The sequence below is a fragment of the Phalaenopsis equestris genome, unplaced genomic scaffold, assembly GCF_001263595.1.
Source record: "Phalaenopsis equestris unplaced genomic scaffold, ASM126359v1 Scaffold000002, whole genome shotgun sequence".
Taxonomy (NCBI): Eukaryota; Viridiplantae; Streptophyta; class Magnoliopsida; order Asparagales; family Orchidaceae; genus Phalaenopsis; species Phalaenopsis equestris.
This window is the reverse complement of record NW_018164444.1, coordinates 17432425-17445846: the sequence shown is the minus strand read 5'-3', so window position 1 is coordinate 17445846 and position 13422 is coordinate 17432425. Positions and strand designations below refer to the sequence as shown.

Here is a 13422-nt window from a genome sequence, read left to right as displayed (position 1 = left end):
ACAGCCCCCACCTTAGAGCCAATCCAAATCCCGCAAAGGCCAAACAAAGCAAACACAGCCCATACTAGAGCCAAACCGAGCCCAGCAAGACTAAACAAAATGCATCAGGGCTAAAACACAAGAGCCCTTAAAGCCAGGAAGAGAGCTCTAACATCTCAATAAAAGCCAAGACTCAATTTTCCACAGAAACCAACGTCCCATACTCCTGAAATGAAAACCGAGCACCAAAAAAAGCCCAAAGCCGAGTCATTTAAAGCCCAAAACCGAGCCTAACGATATCACAATCCAGACTCCCATAAAGCATTAAAGATCCAACCATTTCACCCCAAAACCGTGACTTCAAATCAAGCCAAAACCAAGTTCAACAAGAACCAGAAACCAAATCCGAATTCGACGAGAAACAAGAAGCCAAAATCGAGCTCAACGAAAACTCAAAAGCCAAAGTCAGAGCTCAACAAGATTAAAACAAGCCCAAGCATTGATATAATCGAGCCATACAACATTAAAGCTCTAGCCATTTTAAGCCCAAGGAACGACCTGCATGTCTAAACATTCTAAGCATGAAATTATTCCAACAAATATATGAACAGGGGAGATGCCTCATGAAGAGTTAAGCCAAACTCTCAAAACAAGATACAAGGCTTTCCACATTATATAAAATTTTTCATAGCCTGCATTTTAAGCTGGGGAAAGCCACAGGAAGCCCAAAACCGAGCCCCCCCAAACATGCATAAAACAGTAGAATGAACTTCCTAGCATGCATGAAAGGCCAAATAACCTCTCCAATATTTCATTCCAAACGAAAATAAGTGAAAAGCTCTATAATACTCATCCCATCATGCTTGCAAGAGGAGCTAAAATTATTTCATTGCCACGTTTCAACCCTCCTGTTCAAAGTAACAGGGATATGCTACAATTTCATCTCAAGCTAACGGGAGAAAATAAGAACACTTATATCATGTTATGCTTGCACCGTCCTAAGCAAGTAATCAAATCGAACTCCTAAAACATGCTCATACTTCTATCCTTCACATGCTTCTAGAGTGAATGCTTCGAAAAAATATGAAAATAAAGAGAACTAGCATGTTGTACTATCCACCAGAACCATGCACAAGGCTCGGCAGAGGGAAAATCGAAAGGCAACGAGGCACTGAGAAGAAAAGGGGGAAAGGAGAGTACCTCAAGAATGCTAAAGTAAAGCCCTACAACACAAGAGTTCACCCCAAAGAAGTGCTCTCACAGAAATTTCCTCTCCAATCTCCTCACAGCCGAGAATTCCTATTCTCCTTTCTTGCCAACCTTTTCAACAACCCCAAAAAAAATACAAAGAAACTATCCTTATAGGCAGAGAATAAAGGAGAAGAGAAAGAAGACCACCCCCAACAGTCCACGACACTCGAATCGGGTCAAAAAGAAAAGGGACGCTTCCTGCCCACAGAAGGCGAGGCCAACGAAGTCTCTCGGACCGAGCGGCGAGACTAATGGCAACGAGGGAAGCATCGGGAAGAGGAGAAGAAATGTCATTCCAGTGTACCAGGGAACCAGCTTCCCAGAGTCAAACTACCAAGAAAAGGAAAACCACAGCACAGAGCGGCTGGCGCGGTTTCGGGAAGGAAGGCCGCGGGCAGAGAGTGTCGGGCAAAGACGAATAAGAAGTCAACTTTCAAGACAGGAAAACATCAGCGCGCTGAAATCCAAAACGAACAAGAACAACAGAGTATTATTAAGTAGATTTTAGAATTATAAAGGTGCAAGCATTTTTTTTTTAATTTAAATTGGTGAAATTTAGAACGAAAGTGAGGAACGTATAAGTGCAAATTCAAATTTTCATCTCATTAAGATTAATTTTATTACAAAATTTTGGGACCCAGTCATATATAAAATATTAAAAATTCGTATATATTAAATAAAACCCGATTTACTCGCGCGCGGCGACGTAACAAAATGGGTGTCCTCCTTGGGCAAAATCGACGTTCCGGACGCGCCGGTGCAGTCCGTTTTGTCATCCGGGGTCACTCGGACGACTTCGTCGACAATCTGGTCAAAAACGCGTCGAAATTCAAATTTCACAAAATTTTGACTCACGATCGATCGCTTCAAAAGATTTACTCGAGCATTTGACAGGTAACAGTGCAAACGATGTGAATAGTGGCGATCGGACGCATCGACTCTCTGAATTGCAAAGTTTGTGCGCCCGGGAGTGCGAATTGTGCAGAAGGTCACCATAAGGCTCAAAAGGTCCTATAAGAATCCCTTTTGGGTTCCTCATGTTGGTTTTATCCTTCTAAGTGTTAGAAGTCGATACCACACACGCGAAACCACAAAAGAGTACAGAAGCGGGTTGAATTTCGAAGGGAGGTCCCTAAGGCTAGATTCTAAACCCTAAGAGGAAAACTAAACCTCACTAAAAATGAGGTCAATAAAGGGTAGAGAAGTTGAGCAAAAAAATGAAGATGTTAAAGAAAGATGTATGGCAGAAGGAAAAGAATTGAGAAATGAATATGTTAAAGAGATACTGAGAATGCCAACACTCCATAGAAAATAATGAAAAGAGAATTCATAGATAAGGGCTACGAAAATTAGTGTTCGGGCTCTCATGAGAGAGTATTCGATGTTACTCAAGATCAGCACTAGGCCTGATAGATTGCACGAGAGACACTAATCAAAGATTCCACTCTCATTATATAGCTGTTGTAAGATTTTATTCAAAGTTTTTCATAGTTGCAAGCTCATATGGTTTATAATACCTCCAATAACAAGAGAGAATTTTCAATTAAGACCAGTTAAGGTGATAACTTAGTGTATTGTATGATAATTTACTTTAAATTGAAAATTTTATCATTAGCTTAAAGTAGATGGTGGGAGATATGATGATGAACCCAATCAAGGTTCCATGATTTTATCATCTTGGGTTGACATAAACCCTAATCCGCTTAATCATGAGAGAAAGTTGACCCAACACATCCGAAGAATCCTTGTCAACAATCATTCATTGCACGATTCAAAAGTGCATTATAATTGGAGGTATTTGTTTGTCTAGAGGAACAAATTTAGTGAACATAATTAAAAGAGAGTTTTGTGCACTATCAAATGTCTTTTATAATTCACAACTCAAAAGGCTAAACCAACCCATTAGAAAACAAACAATCTTTGATCGTGACCATAAAATAATAGTGACATTTTTGTAATGAATCACCAAGTCAAAGAATACTAGTTGTAACTGTTACTTTTGTGATGTCATTTTATGGCCAAAAGAATGTTTTTCCTTACTGCAATGAGATTATTTGAGATTGATTACAGATATACAATTCCTATGACAACTGTATTTTGTGAGCTTAAGTTAACCTTAAATCTAGCATCACAACAAATTATTATGAAAAATGATTTTTTTTTTTACATTTAAGCTTTAAATGGTGAAATTTCACTTGAACTTGAGTTTTATTAGAATTTTATTGAACTTTTACAATTTTAATGACTTAAGCTAAAAATAATTTTCATTAAAATGTAGGCAGTTGATAATAAATCCCCTTCAACAAAAATATTTGCCAACCCGTTATTATTGAAGTGAAGTTTGTTTAAACCATTTAGGATTGCAATCTAAATTTTTTATTTTAAAAATTAACCGCTTTGACTATCATGTGAGATGAACATAGCAATCATATGGGTATTAATTATTTCTATTGTTCGTAATTATAATTTGATTGAAGTTTGTTATTTCAATATTATGAAGGCATCAGATCAAATCTAATCTTTATAAGGAATATCAAACTAACTTCATAAAATTTAGTCTTATCAACTACAACTCCTATTAGGAGCATGAGGGACTTATAACCTTATTCTATATGGTGGCTCACTTGAGAGTGTAAGTGCAACATATTGAATCAAAATTTTGAAAAACAATATTTTATCAAATTTAAAATAATTGCACGATTCTCAATACAAGGTAAATTGGCACAGCATTCTAAAACATTAGGTTTGAACGCTTAGGCCACTCTTTGGAACATATGTGTACTTTATATTTGATGACAAGTATATTGTTTGGTACATATGCATATGTCTAGATTTGTACGAGAGGTCGATGAACATAGATAATATAATTTATGATATAAATTAAAATAATTTTAATATAAAATTATTATTATTATTGAAAAAATCAAATTTTAAAATTCCTTACATGTCTAAATTTGCACATCAAAGAGAGAGATAATGGTCAAATTAACAGTGTGAAAGCACAACTTTTATAAAAATGAAGAAATTGACTGAGAGATTAAATAAGAGAGCGACGCAAAAGAAATTACAAGCCAACTTCCACTATTATCAAGTGCCACTGAACTGATCCAGGTAGATTCCTTCAACTTGAAGCTCTTCTGAGGATCTATAACATGAGCACATCTTCCACTTCTGCAGTCTACATACAAGTATTTATGGATGCATTAGAAGACTTCAAACAAAAGGCATGTAACTAGGTGGTTTATATAACCATGACTACTTATTTCAAGACAAGGAGTCAATAGATAGAAAAAGTCAACCGTTCAATGAATAAAATAAAAAAAGGGAGAAAAGCATCAAAATAGTCCTTTGACTCTATGCAGAAGGTCATTTTAGTCCCAAAATCTAAAAAAGTGTCAAATTAGTACCCACATTCTTTAAATAGGGGCTGAAATATTCCCCACAAAAGACTATTTTAGCCCGTATTAAAAATTTGAGGACTAAATTAGCACTTTATAGACTCCGAAACTATAATGACCCATGGAACAAGTCAAGAGACTATTTTGACACTTTACTAAAAAAAGAAGCATATCTTTAAAATAATTGAAAGAAAGTAAGGCACGAGCAAAATCGCTTAAAGGCTGTTGTTTTGGCAATGCAAGTTAATTAAGAAGTCGTGCAACTAACGGTACATATCAATAGATCTTGTTATAATAACATCCCCAAAAAACAATTTATCATTTTGACTCATATATCCAATATAATGAAGACCATGTTGACCTCATTTTTGGTGAGGTCTCTTCTTTTTCTTAAAGCCTAGGATCTAGCCTTAGGGTTTCCTACCGACTCTCTTAGAGGACTAGACCGATGCCAATTCGAAATTCGACCCACTTCTTGACTCCTCGCAGTTTCATATGGCTGGTTCTAAATCCTCAACGCTAGTTGAGTCGATTAAAACCAGCTTGACGAAGCTCGAGTCGAATACCCATAGGATCTAAAGCCTTAGTAAACCCTTCGTGTCGTCCGCGCACACTCACGATACAGAATCACAATTCACGCACTCGATGCACATATTTATCGAAATTCACCTCATATGCGCCTGTAAAAGGTTTCGTTATTGATCAAACTTGAATCAATTACTAGAACGATCAATCACGAGAGAGAATTTAACAAAATTTTAGTGACGCGTTTTCGATCCGACCGTCGACGAAGTCGTCCGGATAACCCCTGACCATGAAACAAATCGCCGACGCGCGTCCGAAACGTCGAATTTAGCTAGGAAAGACACTTTCTTGATATGATCGAGACGAGGTCGAATCGGAGAAATTTGCATATCTTATATTATATAGTTAATATTTATGTTAATATATACGATAGGGAGGGGCTAAGGGTTTTAATCTTCCCTAAATCCCTAATATGCTTCCTCTACCTTCGGTTCCATCCCCTTCCCCGCGCCTACCGAATCGAACCCTAGCTTGCGGCTGCTTTTGGTTCCTCCTCTTCATGTGACGAGGAGTTGACTTCGTCTCTCTCGGCATCCTCTGCCCAAGTTGCAGCTTCCCGAAACACCTTTAGTTTCGTCTCGCTGAGCGGGAACCCATTCGGGGTAGTTAACTCTATGTGTTTGTTCCCTGGGTCACGAATGTAGTAATCCTCCTCCTCGATCGCTCCTCTCTTTGTGGCCTTGGTTGTGGTGTGGTCTTTTTTCTGCTGGGGGTTGCTTCACCCAAGTCAGTCCTTGTTGACCTCATTTTGAGGTCATTACTCTTTTTCTTAGGATCCTAGAATCTAGCTCTAGGGATTCCTATTGACTATCTTAGAAAACTAGTATTGGAATCCATCCCCTTAGAAATTTCAGCTACCTCTTATTTCTCTTGTGATGTCCCACATTGATTATCTCAAAATCAACGTCATATGGTCGAGTGGTTAAGGACTATCATGTGAAGACTAAGGGAGAAGTTCCCAATAGGATCTAAAGCACTAGAAAAACCTCTTCAGGACTTTATCATCAAACACACACACACACACAAAATACAAAAAATTCACTAAATTACACAAGATGGGATTAAAATTGAACTTAAAGAATGGGTGAAAATGCAAACTTCCCCAGACGACCTCCGACGACAAAATAGACTGCGCCAACGCGTCTGGGACATCAATTTTAGCAAGAAAAGACACTCATATTGCTATAATTTTTTACACTAGCAAATTGCACGTATCGACACAAGCAAATTGCACGCAAATCGATGAATTCGTTAAAACAGTCTCCGACGACGAAACGGACCGTGCCAACGCGTTCGAAACATCAGAATTACCTAAAAAGGATATCTACTTTGCTATGTTGTGACATGAATAAAAGGTACGAATAAAATTTTATTTTTGTAATATTAAATATTTTATAATTATATTACTAATTATAATAATATTTATAATTATAAACCCTATTTATCCCTTTACCCGCATACTTAGCCCCCATTTGATCCCACGGCTCGACCAACCGCCTTGGCCCAGCCGCTTGGCTCGCCCCCTCTCGTGCGAACCCGAGATCTCGCGAGCGATCCACGCTGCGATCTCCCTCTCTCTCGACTCTTCTCCTTTCTCACGTGGCCGCTCTACCTCTCGACGCTCCAATCGTGGGAGCTCGGCTGGTCGACCCTTCTTCTTCTCGAGGCTCATTCACTCCCGTTATTTGATTTGACCACCAATGAGGCTGGTAGGTGGCTGTCCCCCTCTGATCTCTGCCTACAAAAAAGTTTACTAGGGTATTGTTTTGGGTTGTTGAAAATTTTGAGAGGAAAAGGAAGGCTGAGATGGTTTTGCTAGTTGCTGTTTAAGGCTCTTAGGGGAAGCCTCTACCGAAATTCCTTCTCGGCTAGGTTCTTGTGTGCTGAAGTGTTCGTTGGTTGCTGTTTTTCGAAGCTTTAGGAGGAAGGTTTCTGTAGGAAGTGTGTTCTTGAATCTGTTTTATAGTTTTGTTTTGAGTCTACGTTAAGAGGTATTTCTCTTCTTTCCTCTAATCTACACTATTTTGGATGGCATCTAAAAGAATTTGTTCTCTTCTAAAGCATGTAGAAGCAAGATTCGGGCTTGTTTTGAAATTTAAGCATGAATATTCCCTGAAAACATTAAAATGGGGATGTTAGAATTAGTTTCAATACTGGATAATATGTTGACATTAGGAATTCGTTTATGCTTATTCGTTCCCTATTACTTGTTACTATTTGGAACATGTACTAGATGCAATACTTTGAAATATAAGGTTTCAAGAGACTTAATTTTGATAGCCCTGTTTTGACCCATTTGTTGGGTTCGGTTTTGATCTTTTTGGAATGGATTCATGCTGGAAACTGTCTTGACCCATCTGCTGCTGTCTTGGGATTCATGCTGGAAACTGTCTTGACCCATCTGCTGGGATTCGGTTTTAGTTCTTTTAGAATGAATAAATGCATGAAATTATTCTCTATTTTCCCACTTGGTTGGGTTCGGTTTTGATCTTTTTAGAATGGATTCATGCTGGAAACTGTCTTGACCCATCTGCTGGGACTCAGTTTTGGTTCTTTTGAAATAAATAAATGTCGGAAGCTTTTTTCTATTCTACCATTTAGTTGGGTCCGATTCTGACTCTTTTGGAATTGAATTATAGCTGGAGGTATTATTTTTGTTCTTGCTCCTCTGCTAGGCTCACGTTTACCTGTTACAGTTAGTTTGTTTTGCCTTTTTGTTGAGCTCAGATGTGCCTGTTTTAGATCCTTGTCTTGCCCTTCTTGTTGGGCTCGGTTTACCCCTATGTCGGGCTCGGTTTGCCCGTGTATTGAACTCGATTTGCCCCTTTGGTGGGCTCGGTTTGGCTCCTTTTGGGATTGTGTTTTGGCTGGAATTCCTTTCTGTTTCAGCCCCTTTGGTGGCCTCGATTTAGCCCCATGTTGGGCTCAGTTTGGTTGGAAGCTCTTCATATAACGTTCCTCCTGAGATTTTTATTGGTAATCAAGTTTGTCATCCCAAAATTCATGATTTCAATATCTACTTCTATATTGGGATGTTTGAAATAAGCGGATCAATTCATTACTATGTCTTACTTGATGAAAATGGCTTCGGTCTGGATGGTCTATGGTAGCTTGTCCTTTCACTCTCTTATGTGTATTAAAATGGCATAATAATAATGTTATGGTGGGTTGTCCTTTTGCCGTCCCTACCCATGAGCTTAAATGGTGGTGGTCTCCTTCCTGCTGCCTTGGCCGTGAGCCTTACCTTGTGTTTACTGCCCATGTGGTCTTCCTCTTGCTGCCCTTACTCGTGGGCTTATTCTGTGGTGGCTTTCTCCTTCTTAGCCCTACCCATGAGCTTAAATGGTGGTGGTCTCCTTCTTGTTGCCTTGGCCGTCAGTCTTACCTTGTGTTTACTGCACCTATGGTCTTCCTCTTGCTGCCCTTACCCGTGGGCTTATTCTGTGGTGGCTTTCTCTTTCTTGGCCCTATCCGTGAGCTTAAATGTGTGGTGGTCATCCTCTTGCTGCCTCTACCCATGAGCCTTACCTTATGATCTCTTCGTGAGATAAGTTGCGTTGGTGTCTGTCCGTCTCTATTGCCCCTGGTTATGAGCATTTATATGATTTTATCTAGATAATTTCATGTTTATATGATATGAAAAGTTTTTTTTAATGAAGGTTGGAATTAAATGATTTTGATTTTGGCATGATTTTCTGGAAGGCTAGAAGGTTGCCCCCCCCTATGGATTATTCTCCTTTATTTTGTGAAATATGAAAGGCTTCTATAGCTTTATTTTGGAAAATCATAAAGTTGATATGAAACAGATTCATAAAGAGTTTGAAAGCTTATAAAATTGTCATTTGGAAAAGTGTTTGGAGATTCAACATTAAAATTTGGATAACATAAATGCCACATTTCGGTTCAGGCTGGGGTGTGTAAGTACATATAGGTGTTGGAGTCGTGGATACAATTGTTACATTAGTTTTGGACCCATTTCGACCTGTTTGAAACAAAATTTGTAAGAGATACCTTTCTTGGGTTGATCCATTTATAAAATTTGAGAAAATGATATATTTCTTGGATTGATTCAAGAATCTTGGGCTCTCTTTTTGTCACAATTTTGAGGTTTGTTCCACTCTTTATCCTTTTAATCTTTTTGGTGAATTAGTTCCTCATCTCTCTCATCCCCATTTTCATTCTTTTTTTTTCCTTGTTTCTTGGTTCGGTTTTCAGTGCTTATATCTGACACATAAGTGACCATATATAGTCTTTTGTTATATATGAAATCATCAAGCAAGGTCGCAAGTAGGTCGATTTTGTTTTAGGGCTTAGGGCAATGATGATAAATGCACACCAGGGATAGAACAGAATAATATTTCATCTTACGATATCAGGACCCAATCTTGGGATCTGATAAACTGTAGGATGACAGTATCATTCACCGACACAAGACTAGCAGGGGACCTGTACCTTCTTAGATTGTTAGCGGTCCTACGCCTGACGGCGTAATCGATTTGTGGACAATCGTAATTTTTTTCAAAACTGATAAGAACAGATACAATATTTATAAAAAAATATTTTACTACAAAATTGATACAACTTCCTTTTGTATGTCTGGAATCCACGTGCATGCTAAAATATAAATTTTTAAATATATTACAATTTCATTGTTCACTTGTTGATTACTATTACCGGGCTAAGGATACCATCCTAAGTTATGTTTAGTAGGACACCTTTCTAGTTGGGTGACAGATTCTATACATTCGGGTGACCGATATTAGCCTTCGACGTCCCTCAAGAATAAATATATTATATTTGAGCATAGCCCCGACCCGAGTGTTTGCGGTCCTCTCTTTTCGGATTTTTTTCGTATGTTTTATTGGAATTTTTTGGCAAAACACTCGCGCCCCTTTTTTCGGGATCTTCCCGAGATTTTGATAATTTTCTTGGAATTGTCATTTATCGATTTTTTTTCAAGTTTTCCGTCGTGGGTCATTTGTCGATTTTTTTTTTAGTTTTCCATCATTGATCATTTGTTGATTTTCTCGAGTTTTTCCAGGAAATGTTTCTTTTATTTATGCAGTAAATACTAACTCGCTTAAAGGAGCAGCAGACCCCCTAGTTTGATCTATATTACACCATTTTACTTCACAGCATATTATCTGTTCTTCATTATTGTGCATTCTACTGTTCTTTTCTTTTATATAGCATATTATACTGTTCTTCTTCTTTACTGTACATTCTATTGTTTTTTTTTTCTTTTTTTTTCTTTTATACTGCACTTTTATACTGCATGTTTTATTGTTCTGTTGCATATTATACCTTAGTGTAGGAAAACCTAACGACACCTGTACCCCTTTAAAACTAATATCAAACCCGAAGATGCTACGAAGGGGAGCTTGGAGCGAACACAGTGGGCAGCATGACGAGGACATACGGAGGAACCACTTCAAGATGGATTTACAACATCAAAACAAATTCATATCACTAACCACTCCTTAGTTTAAATAACAACCCATAAGATTTTGAGGTGATTTACCTAGCGCAGCATAAACCCTCACATCACTTTTAGGCTTTTGCATAACTCTGATGTACAATTATAAGTCCTAACACTTTAGGATTCTGATATTACTGTACGGTACAGTGTAAATTCTTCTAACTTTTTAGGCTATTAGCAATATCAGATATCGTGCGAACATAAGTCCTAAATTCTAAATAAATTGTAGGATTAAACATTAAATAACAGTATTTCAAAAACATAAAGTCATCCAATAGGATAGTTAGGAAATCACCAGGGTTTTCCCTGAATCTATGATATCCCCTACTCTTCATTCATTTGGATTCCGTAAAATAAATGTTCCTGTTTGAGTCACTCCCATTTGATTTTCCCATGTCCAATTGTAGAAACTTAAACTTTGAAATCTTAAAGGCATAATCACTGATCTTAATCGAGATTTTTCTAAAGTAACTTCGGTCATTTAAGATGTTATTAACTATAGGGGATTGTCTCTATAGAAAACTTGGAACTCATATAGAATAAACACTATTTAATCTTTATATTAGGTAGGGAAACTTGTTGGCCTCATATAAAAATATTTCGCAGACCAAACGGATGTCACAAATTCTTTAGTTTAGGTGATTGAGTCTACTACAAGTGATATGTTTATTCTTCGGGATAAGTATATTACTTGTGGTATTGTGCTCAGTCGTCAAAACTATTCAGAATATGAGACCCGTTTGGTCTCATCTCTTTTCAAAAATTTAAAAAAACATATATTACTTTAAAAAAAAATCAAAATCACATATTTATATTTAAGTTATTTTCATATCTACAAAATTATCTCTTTTCCAAACCAGAAAATTAAAACGGCCGACAGTCCCACGAGCTCTTCTTTTCTTCTTCTGCACCTGTAAAAGTTTATGAGAGGGAGCTTCTAAGGGGTTACGAAAATTCAAAACTTGGGGGAGGCTCTGCCAAAAATTTCTTCTAGGTTAGGAGCTTGTGGACTTGTTGTTTGAGAATTCTTTGACTTTCTTTTGTTGTTTGAAAGAAGCTCGGGCAAGGTACTTTCTCTTCTCCTCCTATGTTTTCTTCTCTGCCCGACAGAGGCTATTTGTTGTTTTCTTCTTTGCTCGACAGGGAATACATGCATGCGAAAGTTTAATTGTTCGGCCGATACATCATGCTGAGGTTGCTCTTTAGTTGTTAAGTTTTTAATGTTTCTTTGGCTTTAGTTTAAATGTTGCATATTATTGGGTTTGTTTTAAATACTATAAGATATTTAGCCGGAAATGTAAACTCACGAAAGGCACGATTCAATTCTTGTGCATGTGCAAGCTTCTTCCTTATGTTCTTATCACATTTGTACTTGTATGTTGAAGTTTGAAAGTTATTTTAGCCTTGTGGGCTGCGATTTTCCTTGCTAGACTGATTTAATGTTAAAACTTCTGAAATTTTATTTTTGGGGAAGGAAGGGCCTTGTTTGGTTTTGCTCTTTGTTGCTGTCTTCTCTGTTTGAAATAAACGTGTAGCTAAAATCTATTTTTTTCTTTTTTTGAGGCTTTGTGGAATTGGTTTTGGAGGCCTAGCTTTACTCCCTGTTGTTGCCTCCCAATTTGAAATACATGTTAAATGGAAAATTTGGTTTTTAAAGCTTTTTGGAGCTTGTTTTGGGGGCTTGATTTTGTTCCCTGTTGTTGCCTCCCTATTCGAAATATATGCGAGATGAAATAATTGGTTTCTTGGAGGCTTTTCGAGTTTGCTTTGGGGGATCGGTTTTAATTCCCTACTATCTGAAATATGAATGTGTTGTTTCTCTTTTGTTTTGAGGTTTTTGGAGAGCTTTGTGTTGGGGTTTGCTTGTTCTACTGCCCCTACCTGAGAATGTTTATATGGGTTTTCTTCCGTGGGCTTGGGGTTGTCTTGCTGCTCCTACCCGAGAGCACCTGGATTGTTTTTTATTGTTGGGGGTTAGCTTACTGCCGCCCTTTATTTGAGAATTGTTGGTATTTTTGTTGCTATTGAGATGTCCTCCCTGCTTCCCCTGCCCGAAAGCTATTCCTACCCCTGGCCATGGGAATTTTGTGATGCTTTTCATTGAGGTGTTGCCACGTGTTGAGTGTTTGTTTAGGCTGGCCCCCTAACCGTGAGCACGACAACAATATCTAGGATGTCTCTTTAGAGTTAAGGTCCGATCGTATAATAGTTGGGAAGTCAACAGGGTTCCCCCTGAATCTATGACATCCTCTACATTTCACTCCATTGACTCCTGAAAATAACTATTCCTATTTTAAGTCATTCTCACTTGATTTCCTCATATTTAACCTTGGAAACCTAAACTTTGAAATCTTGAAAACAGAACCATTGATTTTAATCGAAAGTTTTCTTAAATGATTTAAGTCATCTAAGATGTAATTAACTATAGCGGCTTACCGCTATAGAGAACTTAATAACACAACTTAATATAAACCCTATTTAATCTCCTGTATTAAATTGAGGAACTTGTCGGCTCATAAAAAATGATTTCGCAGACCAAACGGACGTCACAAATTTTTTAGTTTAGGTAATTAAGCATACCAACAAGTTATATGCATATCATTCATAATAGTGTACTACTTGTGGTATCGCGCTCAGTCATCTAAAATATCAAATATGTGAGGTCCATGCGGTCTCACTTTTCAAAAAAAATATTATTTTCTGAAATTATAATCATATATATATATATAT

At 37.6% G+C, this 13422-nt stretch overlaps 1 protein-coding gene across 5 annotated transcripts in view; it reads right to left on the bottom strand.

The window, feature by feature from the left end:
• Window positions 1-13422, bottom strand: part of LOC110029666 (THO complex subunit 6) — a 58238-nt gene that overhangs the window by 15558 nt on the left and 29258 nt on the right. For 4 of the 5 annotated variants that reach the window (XM_020732076.1, XM_020732084.1, XM_020732066.1 and 1 more), the window contains exon 10: window positions 4299-4408. The exons of the other annotated variant lie outside the window; for it this stretch is intronic. In XM_020732076.1, coding sequence (XP_020587735.1) covers window positions 4299-4408 — 110 coding nt within the window. The remainder of the gene's footprint in view (window positions 1-4298; window positions 4409-13422) is intronic. 5 annotated transcript variants of the gene reach the window in all.